The 20,180-nt window shown below is 42.9% G+C and overlaps 1 protein-coding gene across 3 annotated transcripts in view; it reads right to left on the bottom strand.

The window, feature by feature from the left end:
* Positions 1–4,938: 4,938 nt before the first annotated feature.
* The window catches only part of MTMR10 (myotubularin related protein 10), a 36,355-nt gene continuing 21,113 nt past the window's right edge, over positions 4,939–20,180 (bottom strand). For 2 of the 3 annotated variants that reach the window (XM_085515732.1, XM_015872670.3), the window contains exons 6-16: positions 16,440–16,530; positions 13,861–14,044; positions 13,353–13,440; positions 13,120–13,208; positions 12,658–12,788; positions 12,472–12,541; positions 12,213–12,283; positions 11,169–11,338; positions 10,792–10,962; positions 9,971–10,153; positions 4,939–9,459 (exon numbers count right to left, since the gene is read on the bottom strand). In XM_085515732.1, the coding sequence (XP_085371858.1) occupies positions 8,860–9,459; positions 9,971–10,153; positions 10,792–10,962; positions 11,169–11,338; positions 12,213–12,283; positions 12,472–12,541; positions 12,658–12,788; positions 13,120–13,208; positions 13,353–13,440; positions 13,861–14,044; positions 16,440–16,530 (1,848 nt within the window). In that variant the 3' untranslated portion in view covers positions 4,939–8,859. The remainder of the gene's footprint in view (positions 9,460–9,970; positions 10,154–10,791; positions 10,963–11,168; positions 11,339–12,212; positions 12,284–12,471; positions 12,542–12,657; positions 12,789–13,119; positions 13,209–13,352; positions 13,441–13,860; positions 14,045–16,439; positions 16,531–20,180) is intronic. The other variant, XM_085515733.1, reaches the window with a different exon arrangement.

Genomic DNA, 20,180 nt, shown 5'->3' on the forward strand with positions numbered 1-20,180 from the left:
TCACACACACACTCACACACACAGTGTCGGATTTTCACACACACACAGTGTCGGATTTTTCACGCACTCACACACACACAGTGTCGGATTTTCACACACACACACACACACAGTGTCGGATTTTTCACACACACACACACAGTGTCGGATTTTCACACACACACACAGTGTCGGATTTTTCACGCACACACACACACACACACAGTGTCGGATTTTTCACGCACACACACACACACACACACAGTGTCGGATTTTCACACACACACACACACAGTGTTAGATTTTTCACGCACTCACACACACACACACACACAGTGTCGGATTTTTCACGCACACACACACACACACACAGTGTCGGATTTTCACACACACACACACACACACAGTGTCGGATTTTCACACACACACACACACACACAGTGTCGGATTTTTCACACACACACACACACTGTCGGATTTTTCACGCACACACACACACAGTGTCGGATTTTTCACACACACACACACACACACACACACAGTGTCGGATTTTTCACACACACACACACACAGTGTCGGATTTTTCACGCACTCACACACACAGTGTCGGATTTTTCACGCACACACACAAACAGTGTCGGATTTTCACGCACACACACACACAGTGTCGGATTTTCACACACACTCACACACAGTGTCGGATTTTCACACACATACACACACACAGTGTTGGATTTTCACACACACACACACACAGTGTTGGATTTTCACACACACACACACACTGTCGGATTTTCACACACACACACACAGTGACGGATTTTCACACACACACACACACACACACAGTGTCGGATTTTCACGCACACACACACACAGTGACGGATTTTCACACACACACACACACACACAGTGTCGGATTTTCACGCACTCACACACACACACAGTGTCGGATTTTCACACACACACAGTGTCGGATTTTTCACACACACACACACACAGTGTCGGATTTTCACGCACTCACACACACTGTCGGATTTTCACGCACACACACACACACAGTGTCGGATTTTTCACACACACACACACACACACAGTGTCAGATTTTCACACACACACTCAGTCGAATTTTTCACGCACTCACACACACACACTGTCGGATTTTCGCACACACACAGTGTCGGATTTTTCACACACACACACACACACACACACACTGTCGGATTTTCACACACACACACAGTGTCGGATTTTTCACGCACACACACACACACAGTGTTGGATTTTCACGCACTCACACACAGTGACGGATTTTTCATGCACACACACACAATGTCGGATTTTCACACACACACACACACAGTGTCAGATTTTCACACGCACTCACACACACAGTGTCGGATTTTCACGCACTCACACACACACACACACACAGTGACGGATTTTCACTCACACACAGTGTCGGATTTTCACGCACTCACACACATAGTGTCGTATTTTCACACACACACACACACAGTGTCGGATTTTCACACACACACACACACACACACTGTCGGATTTTTCACGCACACACACACACAGTGTCGGATTTTCACACACACACACACACAGTGTCGGATTTTCACACACACACACACACACACAGTGTCGGATTTTCACACACACACACACACAGTGTTAGATTTTTCACGCACTCACACACACACAGTGTCAGATTTTCACACACTCACACACACACACAGTGTCGGATTTTCACACACACACACACACAGTGTCGGATTTTCACACACACACACACACAGTGTCGGAATTTTCACGCACTCACACACACACACAGTGTCGGATATTTCACGCACTCACACACACACAGTGTCGGATTTTCACACACACACACACACACACACAGTGTCGGATTTTCACGCACACACACACACAGTGTCGGATTTTTCACGCACACACACACACACACACATAGTGTCGGATTTTCACACACACACACACACAGTGTCGGATTTTCACACACACACACACACAGTGTCGGATTTTTCACGCACTCACACACACACACACAGTGTCGGATTTTCACACACACACACACACACACACACAGTGCCGGATTGTCACACACACACACACACACACACACACACACAGTGTCGGATTTTTCACGCACTCACACACACACACACAGTGTCGGATTTTCACACACACACACACACACACACACAGTGCCGGATTGTCACACACACACACACACACAGTGTCGGATTTTCACACACACACACACACACACACACACACACACACAGTGTCAGATTTTCACACACACACACACTCAGTGTCGGATTTTTCACGCACTCACACACACACAGTGTCGGATTTTCACACACACACACACACACACACACACAGTGTCGGATTTTCACACACACACACACACACACAGTGTCGGATTTTCACACACACACACACACACAGTGTCGGATTTTCACACACACACACACATTGTCGGATATTCACGCACTCACACACACACAGTGTCGGATTTTCACACACACACAGTGTCGGATTTTTCACGCACTCACACACACACAGTGTCGGATTTTCACACACACACACACACACACAGTGTCGGATTTTTCACACACACACACACAGTGTCGGATTTTCACACACACACACAGTGTCGGATTTTTCACGCACACACACACACACACAGTGTCGGATTTTTCACGCACACACACACACACACACACAGTGTCGGATTTTCACACACACACACACACACACAGTGTCGGATTTTCACACACACACACACACACAGTGTCGGATTTTCACACACACACACACATTGTCGGATATTCACGCACTCACACACACACAGTGTCGGATTTTCACACACACACAGTGTCGGATTTTTCACGCACTCACACACACACAGTGTCGGATTTTCACACACACACACACACACACAGTGTCGGATTTTTCACACACACACACACAGTGTCGGATTTTCACACACACACACAGTGTCGGATTTTTCACGCACACACACACACACACAGTGTCGGATTTTTCACGCACACACACACACACACACACAGTGTCGGATTTTCACACACACACACACACAGTGTCGGATTTTTCACGCACTCACACACACACACAGTGTCGGATTTTTCACGCACACACACACACACACACACACAGTGTCAGATTTTCACACACACACACACACACACACACAGTGTCGGATTTTTCACACACACACACACTGTCGGATTTTTCACGCACACACACACACAGTGTCGGATTTTTCACACACACACACACACACACACACAGTGTCGGATTTTTCACACACACACACACACAGTGTCGGATTTTTCGCGCACTCACACACACAGTGTCGGATTTTTCACGCACACACACAAACAGTGTCGGATTTTCACGCACACACACACACACAGTGTCGGATTTTCACGCACACACACACACACACACACAGTGTCGGATTTTTCACACACACACACACACAGTGTCAGATTTTCACACACACACTCAGTCGAATTTTTCACGCACTCACACACACACACTGTCGGATTTTCGCACACACACAGTGTCGGATTTTTCACACACACACACACACACACACAGTGTCGGATTTTCACACACACACAGTGTCGGATTTTTCACGCACACACACACACACAGTGTTGGATTTTCACGCACTCACACACAGTGACGGATTTTTCATGCACACACACACAATGTCGGATTTTCACACACACACACACACACACACACAGTGTCCGATTTTCACACGCACTCACACACACAGTGTCGGATTTTCACGCACTCACACACACACACACACACAGTGACGGATTTTCACTCACACACAGTGTCGGATTTTCACGCACTCACACACATAGTGTCGTATTTTCACACACACACACACACAGTGTCGGATTTTCACACACACACACACACACACACACTGTCGGATTTTTCACGCACACACACACACAGTGTCGGATTTTCACACACACACACACACAGTGTCGGATTTTCACACACACACACACACACACAGTGTCGGATTTTCACACACACACACACAGTGTTAGATTTTTCACGCACTCACACACACACAGTGTCAGATTTTCACACACTCACACACACACACAGTGTCGGATTTTCACACACACACACTTACACAGTGTCGGAATTTTCACGCACTCACACACACACACAGTGTCGGATTTTTCACGCACTCACACACACACAGTGTCGGATTTTTCACGCACTCACACACACACAGTGTCGGATTTTCACACACACACACACACACACACACACAGTGTCGGATTGTCACGCACTCACACACACACAGTGTCGGATTTTCACACACACACACACACAGTGTCAGATTTTTCACACACACACACACACACACAGTGTCAGATTTTCTCACACACACACACACAGTGTCGGATTTTCACACACACACACACACAGTGTCGGATTTTCACACACACACACACACAGTGTTAGATTTTTCACGCACTCACACACACACACAGTGTCGGATTTTTCACGCACACACACACACACAGTGTCGCATTTTCACACACACACACACACACACACAGTGTCGGATATTCACGCACTCACACACACACAGTGTCGGATTTTCACACACACACACACACACTGTCGGATTTTTCACGCACTCACACACACACACACAGTGTCGGATTTTCACACACACACACACAGTGTCGGATTTTCACGCACACATTTATTCAGTCATCTTTCTTCATTCAGCACAGCATCCCTGCTTGTCTTGGACAAAGAAAGGCAAAGAGCCGTGCCTATTTATTTATTTTTTTGTTTTGTTTTTTTGTTTGTTTGAGGAAGTGGGAAAAAAATGGAATAACACCAGACATCGACTCTGGAAAGTTATGAACTTTTATTTAGTCTAATTTACTTCACATTCACAATTCAGCATCAGGATTTTATAATCTTCCTGATGCTGCTACTTTACTTTACTCAATAAATCATTATCAGGCACAAAGGTTTTAGTTTCAGTTGAAATAGCAAACTCTACACCACCACAGCAACAGCATTAGAACCCTACTTACTGCCTAGAGCAATTTGAGGTACAGTTTTCTGTCTCTTCCGCTGGAGGCAAAGGTAGGAAACCATCCTTCGCTGCAAATGTTGGTTAGAAATTTTTGGTTTTAATGTTTCTTTCCATCTGAGCGTTAAGCCAAAACCTTTGACCCACTTGCTACATCTTCATTCCAAGTAGAAGGCAGTTAATAGTGAAGTGATATTGCCAGCAGGTGCACATCACACACGTGCAGGCCTGGGTTTACATACACACAGACACTTCTCAATGCATTTCTGGAATGAAAGCAATTTCTTTGATAGGTGGCAGTAAATGGGGAATTGAGGTTGTCCTACCACAGTGACCTCCACCTAGCAGTAATCAGTGACACCAGAGGTACACTTTAATCTTATCAACCAGCAATTTGTGTTTCACCCCCTGCATGGTTTACAGTGTAGTTACAAAAAACAATGATTATAACAGCTGGTAACAGCCAAAATAGTGCATTTTTCTTTTAAACAGACAAGAAAATGAGCTTCTCGGTAGCTTTTCTACTCTTGCAACAACCAAATGGCATTAACAGTTTCTTGTTTTAAAATGGTGAACAGAAATAATAATTTGAGAATGTGTACACACACAAACACACACACATATATACACTGTACGTCAGTATTTTGTACACAGAAGTTAAGTACTTGCACACCAAAACTGCCTTTGAAAGCTACTGGAGATGTTCAGAACAGTCCCCGACTGAGGATAAGGCAACTGTGTAGAAGGGAGAATATTCTGAAGTACCTGTGTTTTAAAAGTGAATTTAAAGAAACAAAAACCCACGCTGCTGAACTTAACTTACTCAAAGGGAAGAAACAACAGGCACAGGCACCTTCAGACTGAGTCAGCCAGGCCCATGCGCACACCAGGCAGCAGACAGGCTTCCCCCCTCCCCTTGTTCCTCTCACTCCTCCCTGTGCTCATCTCTGCCTGCCTCGCTCTCCGTTCTGAACTTTGTAAAATTGCTTATTAAGTTTGTTTGGCAAACAGGCATATTATTTCTTAGCATCCCCCCCACGCTATATATATGCTATATACAGAGAGAGCTATACATACACATATAGAGCTGTATATAGCATATATATAGCTATACATATACATACACATATATGTATGTGTGTATTATACACATACACATGTATATATACACACATACATATTTAAGAAAATACAAAGGACACCTGCAGCATCTGTACGCATTGCAGAACTGAAAGGTAAACACTTCTGAAGTCTCGTTACAGTCAGCCTTGTTTGTTTAACTAAAAGTACCCTTTTTCCCCAATGCGTACAGGCACACACACCGTGTTGTTCCATCCACCAGCTGCCTGCTTGCAGTCATTATTTTTGTAACACATTTTTTGTTCCTTTAAGCCAAGAAAGGTTCCACCTTGGAGGAGAAGAGAAAAACACCACAGTTTTAATTGGCATTTAAAAAAAACAAAAAACCAACACAAAAAAAGGAACAAGGGGTACCAAAAGACCCCAAGCACACAGGTTGAGGTTGAGGTCTTTACATCAAGTATCAGGGCAGGGGAAACAGTGAGCTGGTTTAACCAGAAATTACAAAAGCAAAGTAAAACCATTTGAATAAGGAATCGAATCAGGCAGCTGACTGCTCCAGCAAGCTTGCAAATAAACGCAATTGGTTTGTGGACCATGTTCCATGCTCAGACTGTCTTGCAGCACAATTAGGCAACTGGGGTGAATACACATTTTATTCCTCACAGAAAGCTGACCAGAAGCAATCTGACATTATGTCATAAGCCCCCACCTGCCCCATACACACACACACACACACACACACACACACACACTTGGCTTCTTTGCATAAGTTCAGGTTTGGGGGAAGTGCTGGTTGGTTAGTTAAAAAAGGAAGGGTTTTTTTTCCCTTTTCCTCCCACACATCAACTCACCTTTAAAATGAACCGTCCATTCATCCCTGCCAAGCCAAACCAAGCAGTGTGAGAACACAGTGTGCCCAGTGCTCCTCAACAGCTTTGCAGTTCACGTAATTTTCAGCCTGGTGAGAATGGGGCCCTATGTGCAGCAGGCTTAGCTGGCACCATGCTGGCACCTGTAAGGCCACTCCAAATGCACACTCTGTTAAATAAATACTTGAGCCATCACAGTCATCCAAAACCCTCGTTACTTTGATTTAGGCTGTACTGAAGACCAGTTTGGTTTTACACAGAAATGAACAACTCCAGATCTTCCTCCTCCCCTCCCCTTTTTATTTTTTTAACCCTCTATACACTGCATATGACCTACAGCTTTTTTTTTCCTAGTAACTGGGAACAGCTTCAAACGAGGCCTTCAGAGCCTTACCTGGTCAGTCTGTGCCTGAAGCACTGCTCAGCACTGCTTTAATAGCTCTTGCATTTTACACAGAGATCAGGTACTATAACGGACTCACTGTTAAGAGAAAGTACTCCACAGAAGTATCCTCTTGTTCTCCACCCACATCTTCAGTTTGGAGAATGATGCACTCACTGCCCTCTCAGCCCAGTATATTTCACCCTCTCTTGTCTGTCTCACACAGCATCCAGCAGAGAGTGATGAGGGAAGGGTTTAAGAGTAGCAAGGAAGATGCAGAGGAAGGCTGTTGGATTTAATTCCCTCAAGCTGTGCTTGTCCACTGCACTGTCCCTGTGAGCTACTAGTAGGTAAAAAAAGAAGGCACCGCTGATCTCTCTTCCAGCCCTGCTCACGAGGAGCATCAGCACTCGTCACAGACATGGCCTCTCACAGCCCAGCCTCTGTTCTGGAACCTGTTAGGGCTGAAGAGTGCTGCAGCCTGGAACTGGGCATGAGAGAGATCTGTGCATATAGTGCTGTACATCTGAGGTGCTTAAAACAAAGGAGAGGCTCTCTTGAGACCTTAAAAAGAAAAAGCTTAACATTTGAGAGGGAAAACCTACTGTCTCCTGAGCTACAGCCTTCTCCTATTTCTGCAGAAGGGGAAGGCAGAGGATGGAACCAGAACTTACCTTAACAACCTGCTGTAAAAAAAAAGAGGGGGGGAGGGATAGGTAGCTGCATTAGAGTAAATCCTGCTACTGTTTCCTCCCAATTAAAGGCACTTCTAAAGCTACTACATTATTTATGTACAGTAAATGGTTTAAGGTTAACAGTGCATCGTCCTGAAGTTGATTCCTAGCTCATGACAGCACAAATGTGATTGCTAATGGATGTATCTTGGGGAGAAAGAAAAAGGAACGCCTCCTCCAGGGATGCACACTATGTTAACACTTATGTAGGGTGATCCAGTCACAGGACATCAGTATCTATGTACACACGTATGTTTTTTTGCCTGGAAAGGAAGTCTGAGAGAAGAATTTGTGCTCAGAGTTCATCTGCTAGTTTGTGTTCATTCACTATCTGGGAAAATACAACAACAACCACACCAGACCTTTCAGTTCACATCAGCACTCATCAGAAATGCTCCCATCTCAAAGAAAGAGCCAAACCCTCCACACAAGGAAAGTACCAGGGACCAGAAACCAGACCAGACGTGTGGATGAGAACTACTGAAGACAAATTTGTGCGATTTGAAGCCTGACTCGCTTTGCTTTTAAATATTTGTGCAAAACTTACGTAATGTTTGTATATAAAATTATTACAGCTTTCAAGGCTGCCTTTAGCAGTGTTAAATTAGAAAAGACAAAATGATATGCTATACCCTCCCCGGACCTGTAGGCCACCACATCATCTTAGTCTTCATTCGCAAGTGTCTCAGTGGATAGCCAGATTTTGGCACCACTTAAGAATTTGCTTAAAGGCGTTCCCAGAATGCTCCGTCTGCACAGGTTCCCTACAGGTGAAAACGGGAATGAGGAGGAGAGAAAGTCTGGGGCCCCAGAGGTGTCGTTTAAACCACTGGCTCTGAAGTACATCCTGCCTTGATCCAGTTCTGAGCAGTTACCTTGCAAAGGAGAATTGCTTTTGCACTGTCGAAGGTTCCGGTTTAACATGTCCACTTCATCTGCCAGCAAAGAAACTTTATGGAAAGCAGCGATGAAGCCACCGTGATGAATCTGGGCCTCGGGAACCCAGCGGAAGTAGCACAGTTTCCAGAGTTTGATCTGTGTTCCAGAGAGATGGGGCAGAATTACGCCGTGCAAATCAACAGGCTTTGCAAACCAGTCTCTGAAGAACTGTTCCATACTGTTACTCTGACTCTCTGTTTGCTGTAAGAAGTCTGGTTTCAGTTTCAGTATCAGAGAGTTTCTTCTTGGAAGGAACTCCTGCTCACTGATGATTCCATTTTTTAATGCTGGGGGGACACCTCGCAACGTCGAGCTGTAGTTTTTCTGCAGAGAAGAAATACTGGTCATTTATGCTCACTGCAGCAGATCTCCCTGAGCTCCTGTGAAGCATTAACGAGCTGAACGATCTGACCTTTAAACAGTTCTGCACATAGGAGCCATTGCACGGCTCACAGACCAAATGGGGCCACTTAAAGCCTTCAGGAAGAAATACTTAGGTTTTTCAGACTTAGCAAAACAACAAACAATTGAAGTCATCAGCATTCACTGACAAAACCGACAACTCTGCAGAAAAGAAAGGAGTGTGTCACTGCTTTTCCACAGGTGAAATAATGCAGCCGTCAGCAGCGAGCTGAGGTGTGTCAGGGAATGTCCTGGAACACAGCTACAGGCTTCTACTGAAGACCCTTTGTGTACCCTTTCTTAAGGCTGTGAAGGTAAGAGAAGCCCTAGCACTCCTAAGAGACAGCGTACAACACATGTACCTGCACATTTTTAAGCACTATTACAGTTAAGCACAACCCACCCATCCCCAAACAGAAGTCACCAACGTTACCTTTGAGCGCTTGAAAGTTTTCACTGCTCCGTTCTGCACACACGGTGTGTTCTTCCCAATATACAGAGGGTTGTGAAAGAGCAGGCGATCCCTGCTTGTAAACTGAAGAGACCAGTCCCAAACACAAGGAAATCTGAGGCCTTTCTCATCACCCAGCTGAATGTTTTTGCTTATAGCAAATTCCTGCAAGAAGTAACATTCGGCATGTTACAAATCAAATGCCTTTCACAAATCTGAGCCATAGCAGTGTGCAATAACCCAGTGAAGAAGAGCAGAGACATAACTTAGAGGTAGCTGCAGATCAGAACAGTGCAACAAGACAGTCTGCTGCTGGAGGAAACTGCTGCACCCTGCTTTTTGTTTGTGCAGCAGAGATGCAGGACTAACACTCAGCAGAAAGCACTCCTCAATGGTACCAAAGTGTTCACTATTAAAATCCTTCAACTCTTATTCCGAGAATCCACTTGTGGTTTTTCAATGTTCTACTTCTTTGTAAGGTTGCTCCCTGCAGCACTGCCTGGCATTCTACAATTCCAGATATAAATACATCTGTCTCTTAGCGGAGTGAAAGTAATAACATACAAATAAACAAAACTATGTAGAAAAAAGGAAATTCAACAAACTTTCTTCCAGAACCCTCTTACCATCTATGCAAAGCTCACCTCAAAGGACATTGTGATCATGTTCACCTGGGGAGTATTTTACACCAAACAAGAGCATTTGTTTTTGGAGAACACAAAGGAGTACTGCTCAGTGCAGATGCTGCTATTTCTGGAACAACCAGCTGTAACTGAACAGGGGGTGTAATGCTTCATACTCACAGTGCTTTCCTTTACTCGTTGATGCGGACAGTTGAAAAGGAAAGTGCCAAACAGTGAGATACGTGCACTGTCGTACAGGATCGTCAAGTACATTTCAGAAAACTCAAAGGCTGCTGGGTACTGTTCTAGCAGCTGCCAAACACAGTCGAGAAACATCAGGAACAAAGGGGACTGGGAAGAGAAACAGGGAATTTGATTAGATCTCACACAACAACGACAGATAAACAGTATTTCTCTGCCCTGGACAGCAACTCACTTACTCTGATGTCAGCTTCAAGACATTTCTAAGCATGGAAAATATTTTTACTTTCAGACTTTATTCGTGAGTAAATGTTTAAGACAATGCTGTTATCAGATGCAAAGAAGGGCACTTTTACCTCTTTGTCAGATCTCTTTAAGTGGTTACACCTATCTAAAAACTGATATCCTGCCATGACCCATTCCTTCTGTATCAAGCTTTGAAATCCAACAATGGTTCGAAAATAGGGATCCAGCATGACTTGAACAAGGGAAGCAGCAAGACAGCTCAGGTCCCGTCCCTCTTCCTCTGCAATCACACACAGAACATAGGAAATATATAAGGTGTATATAAGTATATGCATACACATACACAGAATAACATCCCAAAGAGCACAAGCTGGCAACTGAGTTTAGTTTTTAATTTCCTTTAAAATAATTTATAATTATAGAAATAAATATCTTTGCATTTAATTCAAACTTTTTCTCAGTTTCAAAGAAAAGCTAGATATTTTCAGTGAGACTCATCCTATACTGATGGTTCCTGCTACATATCCAGCACAGCAATGCAGTCATAAAGAACCAAAGCATCCCCTGGAAAGCCTGGTACTTGGAAGAGGTGCTCTGAAGGAGGGTGATGGTGTTGAGGGAGAGCTTGAACATGTTTTACCTGGAAGCAATTCTTAGAATGCTAATAAATCAATGCTGGGCAAGTGCAACACTAGTTGAACATGTCTTGTAAAAGGGCAGAGATTACACCATTTCTGATCCAGATAGCAGAAAGTTTTTCAGAGTATTTTTTCTAGAATGTCTGTTTGCACTGATGTTGGCTGCTCTGGTGTAACTGAGTGCCATCAGCTGGTGAGTGGGCCCTTAGAATTAAAGCAGTATTGCTTATGCGAGGAACATTAGCCCAACCAACACAGTGCAAAAGTCCACGGGGCAGTTCTGATTCTGTCATTATCAGAGAAAAAACAAGAGGGCTCTAAGTGAAATACCCCTTTGATGCTATGGATTATATTGCAGCCCAGACACGTAATAAAATGTCTTCCAGTTCCTTGAATGTTTAACATACTTAGAAGTGATGTGTTTATCATTCATAAAGATGATAAGTTGACTTTAAGAAATTGTGTTTGTGTACATTACGTCACTAATGCTAATAATTAGGGGCATGGTTGCATTACCTTGTAGAACTACAGAAACATGCTTACACTCCATCATATACACGAGCTCAGCAGAATGCTTAAGAAATGATCTAGACAGGGAAAGAAAGTGATGTAACAATTAATATTACAGGTTCACACTCTAAAATAAAAAACATTATTCCTATCTATTTTTTACCTAATTTGTTAATTAAAATAGCAGATCCTTCAACTGAGTCACTTCTTACACTGTGCAAGTTTTTTACACCTCATGTACCATTGTTTTATTAATGACACAAACCTGATATACTCTAACCAGCGAGTGTTCTCCAGTGAGGACAGCCACTTCTCTTCCGTTTCTTCAAAGGGCTCTGCAACAAGGAAAGCAGTAACGCTGCAGAACAATGAATAACTACACCTGCCAGCCAGATCTATTAGAATTGTAGTCCAAGGAAATCACCACTAAGAGGACAACTGTTCAGCTTACCATTAACACACAGTTGTTTGAGTTTGATGTGCGCAGCCTGGATTTCCTGGATGTTGGGGAGACACTTGTCCAGATCAGATTTGTAAACATCGCTTCTCAGGGGATGGCTTCGAGTTATTGCATTACAAATCCTTGGGTATTAAAGAAGTAAAAATAAAAAAACATCAGTTTTTTTACTGGGGAGAGTACTTACGAAACATTCCAAACTGCAAAACACTAAAAACTTGTAAAACATGCTTTGTTAAGAAAGAACAAGTTCATGTTTATCTTTAGGAGATGCACTGCTCCTGCCACAGAGCTGCTGGCTCAAAACATGTGCCTGAACTCAGAGGAGTTTCTCAAGCTTTTGCACTGTAACTTTAAGAAAAAGCATGCTCTGCATTACAGAATGCTGCTCTACGTTACACACCATTGCCCTGTGCTTTATGCTGTGTTAAAGGATAACATCAACTAATTGTTTACCTTTGATCAATTCTTCTTTGTTGTAGCACATCCTTAATGCTGGCCATCCTGACAAGGGCACTCCCGTTGGGATGATTCCAGGACCATAACTAATATACAAAAAACACAAACCAGCAAAGCATGTTTGTGTTATTCCATGCATTTTTTCCCTTAACGCTCTATATAACCATGTTAACAGGCATACATATCTTCTTTTTAGTGCTGTATTAATAAAGAACTAAGGCTTTACTTACTGGCATTCGTCTCCCAATAAATGAGTGGGAGTAGAGCTTAAGGTCTTGATCTGCTAAGGAAGAAGGGACCACAAAATATTCTGGAAGGCTTGGGAGACAAACACAGAACAAAAAGTTACTTTTCCTTATTATTTTTATCAGCTTTTCTCTTGTTGCAACACTGTCTTACCAGCTCTGCTCAACTCTATTGCACCAAATGTTAATAGGCTAAGTAGTTATCATGTGCATCTCCTATGTGTACAGCTCAGATGTATTTGCTTACAGACATGCAAATTTCAGGGGGAAGTATAAGAGCATGAAAGAAACAGATGCCAGATCCAACACTCTGAAAACAGGGCATTCCTACAAAGATGGCACCTGCAGGACCTTCCAGTGGAGGGCTCTCTCCATAGAGCACTCTGATGAGTTAAAACAGAGTTAGGTGGGATTGCAACTTTGTTAGAGGATCAAAGACAGTGTAGTTGCCTTGTTTGCTTCTATGCTTACTTGCATTATAAGAAAAACTTACCAAGTGGATATCATGTAACCTTCATTGACAGAACAAACTCTCCACTCTGATGCACCCGTCCTTTTGATTTCTCTATCCCAATCAGAGTAAGTTTCAAACAAAGGTGTCTGCTGACCGCTGGCACTGCTGATGCCTCCACCGCTGCCACCGCCGCCTCCTGGGTCCACTCCATTCACCTTCTTTGCTAGGAAAAGAAAATTCATCAATGCACATTAAAAAAATAAAACATTTATCTTCCTATTTATAAGAGCAAGTCACTAATATTGGACCAGCTTTACCTATTTTTGCATGAACACAGATCTGTGGCTCAATGATGGCTAAGATGCAAATGCATTTTCTTCCTGCGATGTCAACAGAGAAGCAACAAAAAGCTGGTGTGTGGTATAAAGCTGGAGTGTTGTGCTGCTCACTACAAAGCAGGACATGCTAATGGCCAGGAGCAGAGCTTATCTTCAGTGACAAGATTTCTCTCTTCAACATGCCAAAGTCACAGATGTTGTAGAAGTAACTAACTGTTAAACACTGCCCTTTAATTGTCTTCTGCATGAATTAAATACTTGGTACATAATTTCAACAGCTTTTCCATATAAATTACCATCTATTTAATAAAAAAGAAAACTCAAGTGAAGACTACACTAAAAACTGTTTCATAGTGTTTATTTTCTAAAATACCTGTTATATATGTACATACACACACACAGATGTGCACACCCGGCCCATCGCTTTGTGGGTAGGGACCAAGATGATACGCCCTGTTATTATTACAGAAAATCCTCCTTGCTGGTCATTCTTTAGGTGCCAAGGAGGCAGTCAGCTGCGACAAAGGAGACTGCATTCTGTTCCTCCGTACTTGGCAAAGTTATTAAATGAAGGTGAAAGAAGCTGAGACTTCCCCCAGGAAAGCTCCCAATAAGCACTGTAAAGATGGAAGGAACAATGTGAATTCTGCACAAGCAAAGCAGAAGTCACTCCACTGTGATGTCAGTGAGTGCAATTTCTAACTTGTGTTATCTGTCAACTTGAGCACTCGGACTTTTTACAATTCCATTCTTTCTGAAGAAAACTACAGAACTCAGAATGAAGGAGTTTTCCCAAACAGAGTGCACAGAGGAGTACTATAATTACCTGGTGGTTCATGTAAGAAATTCACTGCTTAACAACAGTTATTTATCAAACATAGTCTAGGATAAAACAATGTCCAGGTACACCAGAGCAATGCAGGCTCTTTATGTATAACAACAGTATTTGAAGTCCCACTGTACCAGGATTGCTGAGAACAGACAGTTACAGAACACAGTGCTGGAATGGTAGGAGCAAAGCCAGAGATCCATGCCACAAACCAACCAGGGGTCACTTTAATACATGGAGATCTTCCAGCTAAAAACAGTACCAACCAACACCAAGTGCTTCAAGCTTTTCCCATTAACAACTACAGCGTAACAGAATGACCAGTTTCTGCCATTCTGATCTGCTGCTCCATAGGAATAAGCATTTTACCCACCTCTTCTAACTGTTCCCCTACTTGTTTTTCCCCATATAACAAACTGTACTTTAAGAACAGAGTTAAGGCAACTCTGCGACAGATCCATATTTTGTTCATGCTCTGCTTTAACTTCATTGTCCTCTTATCTGCAAAATGACTTCCTCCCTGGTACTTCATTACACTAACATACACAGACCTTAAGAACCACCCAAGATTTACCAGGTAAGAAAGTATGTAATTACACGTGCAATATAATCACATGCACATTCATTCCTGTGCATGCACACGGCGGTCATGTAGGCACCTGCATGGAAAATGTTCGTCTTTGTACAAATTTGAATGTCTGAGCCTACAATTCCACAACATTCAAATTTAGTACCAGGCAGATCAGTGGTTTCTAATCTCAGCTGCTGGGTAAATATTTCAGTACCACAGAACTACGCTGATGGTACTTCTGCTATTTGGAGGCTTGCAGTGCTAGAACTGATGGTTTTCAGCTGTATATTGGCTGGGGAACACTAAGCAGTGACCGCACAGCATGACACTAGAAATCAAGTTCCAAAGGCATCTTTTTCAGGCTTACCTAACTGACAGGGTTCAGTTGGAGATTGGCCTTGAGCAGAGAGGGTGTGCTCCAACTCAGCAGGGGTGGTGGAGGTTTTGGGTGGGAAGAACTGCCTAGTAAGCCTCTAGGAAAGAAGGTATGGAGTCCCAAGCTGCACAAATCCTCCTGCAATACCACCAGAAGAGAAACTTATTCCCAAAAGAAGGGCAGGTGAATGAGCCTGCCTGATGGGAGATTAGCTAGGCACCTAGAGCACCAGTAGAGACCAATATGCTGATAGGAGGATCAAAGTGTGAACTGAGAAATATTCATGCTGACATCAGTAGCTTTGTTTCACACGAGAAAGATATTTCTTTTGATTCTGGTATTTAAAGTCTATCATGATGACTGACTTGCATCTGATAGTAAGAGACTGGCTGCAGGACAGGCCGCTTTAATTACCCCTACTGACTCACTTTTTGCTGTTGTTTCTGGATAGAAGTCTTACTAAACTTACACATTGTGGAATAACGAAAACATTTTCATACATACCTGGATTATGATAAATTTCCCCAACATACTCGAATGCAAAGAGAAGCTGAAGATCCGTTGGCTGAGAATAATGAGCTATTGCAAGGCACACCTAGGATAGAAACAGTTATTACTAATGCTTATCTACATAAAATTTATTGTCCATTATTATGGTAACAATAACAAAACCTAAAACCAGTCTTCAGGTGCTCTACCTCCATACTGATTTGAAGGGAAAACAAGAGGTTGCCTGTTGAAGGACCTATGTCAATTTTACACTATACTGTGTTCCAAAATTGTAAAAAGTACTTATGAATGCAAGTAAAAAGCAAATTATTCAGTAATAAAGAGCAGCTTTTTTCCATATGCTCCTTGCAAATGAATAACGCACAGTGGGAGATGCTCTATTGATGTTTGTAGTTTACCCGTTGAATGAGAGGCTGAAGTTTCTCCACCAATTTCCAAACTCAGTAAAAACAAAATGTTCATGTTAGTGCTGTTTGTCAAGGGTGGGGGAACTGCAGCTCTTCGCACTGCTCAGCTGTGAGAACTGAAGCAGGAGCCAACTGAAACACAGCAACGTGTCAGCCTCGCTAAGTCTGGCCCAGCCCATACAGCTTCAGACTCAGATGGCTTGTTTTCATTTAGGAAAGAAACGCGCCCATCACTTCTAGATGCCTGCGGGCTTAGCAAGCACCAACAGCATCACTGACAACCTGATGCAGCAATCAGGTTTGACCAGGTTGAGTCACAGCCCCGGCCCTGGGAAGAGAAATTCAGCAGAGATTTCAAATAAGAGGTGCATCTCCAGAACAGCAGAGATCAGCCTGAAGCACAAGGAGGAGACTTGTCTAAACTTTCACATTCTTTGTAGCAGTCTCAGGACCAGCATATAAACCATTTGATTTCTCTCCAAACAGAGTCCTTTTTAGTAGAATTTGTCTTGTTAAAACTAAGAGAGTAACTCACTGCTGAAGATCAGATATCGGGTCAGCAGTCAAGTCCTGCTGTCTGTCACTGCTTTCAGGTGGAAAAATCACCAACAAGTAAAAGGGAAAGTTTTTGTGCTTCCAAGGAATGGAAGCGAAGGAAAGTTGTTTTATTATGAAACACATAAAAGAAGTATATTCATTACACCAGCTGAAGGAATACGACTACTAGCATCATTGTGCAACGGGAAACACATCAGAACTCATTTGTGCTAAGTTCTGCATGGAGAACACTTCTGTACTATTAGTAATTGAATACAACGTGTGAGCAGCATTATGGAACCTTTGCCATGTATTTTATTGAGACTGGCTTTTGATGGGGACACTTCCTGCAATGTAATGACTGCAGACTAACTAGAGCTGATTTATTTCTCCCCCCCACAACTCCCCAACAGAACAATTCCTATTCAGCTTTACAAAACAGTTGCTTTGCCTTTTCTCCACCACTTTCAGTTTTACCACAGAGCTGCAATACAAAACAGAGGATGGAAAAAGGAACAGGGAAGTGTTACAGGGAAATGGCCTAGCACAACCGTTTATTAGCTCATATCTAGGATTTGGTACAGCCATTGTTAACTATCAAGAAGTAATTGGAAGCCTTGCACATTCTAATACACCTTGTAATTCAAAAAGCTGAAGAACTCTAATAAGGCAACAGCGATTCTGTAATGCTTGGCATTTTCTAAAGGGCTGATTTTGTTCGTCAGTGACAGTGAAGCAAAATGGAAATGTGCAGACATCTACATTCCGACTTCCATTTTTCTCATTAACTTTTCATTAGAGCAACTGCTGCTAGAGCCACTCACAATCTTCATTTATGGGCATGAAGGATGAAAGCCTTTTGCTATGCTGATCAGGTTTCAAGGCTTGAGGATGAACTGAAAGGCATAAAAAGATCCCACTGTGCTGCCAAATAATACAACAGAAATGCAGTAAAAACTACTTCTAAAAGCAGAATCTAAGAACTGTCTTTGAAAAAGGAAGTGTGTGTGGCGTGTTAAGAGGGCTGAGCTGCTGAGGGGAGATGGTAACACTGAGATCTGCTGCACAGCAAACGAGACCACAGCTCTGCTTGAGCCCAGCTGCTACAGAACATTTCTTAGGTGTACAGACAGTGCCCGCCCAGCTACAGTGTGGGTGAAACAGCCCATCTGTGGATCACAGCTGAGGTCCCAAACCCCATTTCTATTGTTTTAAATAAATAAAATCAAGCAGCTCCCATTTTACATTTTAGAAAATAAATGAGTAATACGCACTAAGCAACATTAAAGACACTCATTTTCTCTCCCTTCCTAAACTTGCACAGTAGTTCGATTGTCTGTGAGTTTCAAAGGACAAGTAAATTCCACAGATCTCAGCAGATTACCACCATAAGCAGCAAGTGATTAAATGGGAGGACAAACATGTTTTACAGGAAATGTTCTCATATCAAACTGAAAAATGTTTGGTATTTTTTGCCAATTTAAGATTGTGTAAAGCTGAAGATATTTCGGCTCAGTGAAACAACAGGAGAATAGGCTGCCTGCTGGAAAGTTCATTTATTAAGAGCAGTAAACAAAATGGGCTTAATTATTTCACTGCACAAAGGCCGTTTCCCCATGTCAGCACCCTCTGCACAACCCCTTGCTGCACAGAATAACCAATACTTGCATGGCAAGGCTTTCCTTCCTCCCCAGGAGTTTTACCAGTAAGAAGAGCTGGAAAGCATCGCTAATGCTCCTTGGAAAAGGTTTTGGAGCACTCATATTTAAGGTGTGTTCTGTTACTGCTGCATTTCACCTCCTTCCCTACAACAAATCCACTGATGAACCCATTGGAAGTATACTATTTTTCCTCACTACAGCAGCTCCCATTCCCAATGGAGACCTGTAATGGAAACTCATGCAACCAGGACTAGATCAAGTCCCACAGACCCTTTTTGACTTGCCCAGGCAGCAATTCTTAGAACAAGTGACTCTGAGCTCCAAGACCCTTCAGCCCTAGTTCTCCCAGCTGCTAAATTTCCCACAGCTGAACCCCAAGCTCTGAGTTGCTTTCTTCCCCTTCAGTAAGAGTTCCAAGAGCAGCTCTACAAAATACTTGATTTGGTTTGTAAACAAGTACTCTATGTAAGAGGAAACAGTAAAGCAACTTCCAAAGCTGAAATAATACATACCAGAGCCCCCGTTTGCACAAGCACATTCGAGTTCTCAGCACAGGTGTTCTAAGCCTTCAGACAAACTTTAAAATGCACTGCTATGTTTAAAACACCACCAGATGAGCGAGCTTTGGGGGAAGAAGAAAAAAAACTTTCTCTCTCCAAAGACCATAAAGAACGTAAGTTTTCTCGTGTATTCCCAGCATCAAGATGTTCTAACTGTATTGATTCTACAATGTAACAAGATAAAGAAAATTTTGGCAGGGAAAGACATTAGAAACTCTCAGAGATCCATATAATTCGCTGCAATCATTAGGTTAAAATGGCACCAGTTCATCCCAAATGTTACGACGTGTGTGAAGGGCAGCTATGACTGCATGGGAAACAAGACTTGAGATTCTTGCATTCTGTTTTGATATAGTATGTGTTTCTGAAACTGATCTCCTACACACTTTGAAAAGCTTCCTTAAAGTTAGGAACTGAGGGAGCTCTGCAAGAGGAAGGGACTCCGAAAATGGATATGAATTTAGGAAACAGGAGATTACAGGGTGTGTGCCACTCTGGTACACGGCCAAGACTTATTTGTGTGGTAAGGCAGCACACTTTCTGTCACAAAACAGACCTAAAGCTTCAACT

This window comes from Coturnix japonica, chromosome 14, assembly GCF_054131305.1.
Source record: "Coturnix japonica strain WE chromosome 14, WE-NBRP24, whole genome shotgun sequence".
Lineage (NCBI taxonomy): Eukaryota > Metazoa > Chordata > Aves > Galliformes > Phasianidae > Coturnix > Coturnix japonica.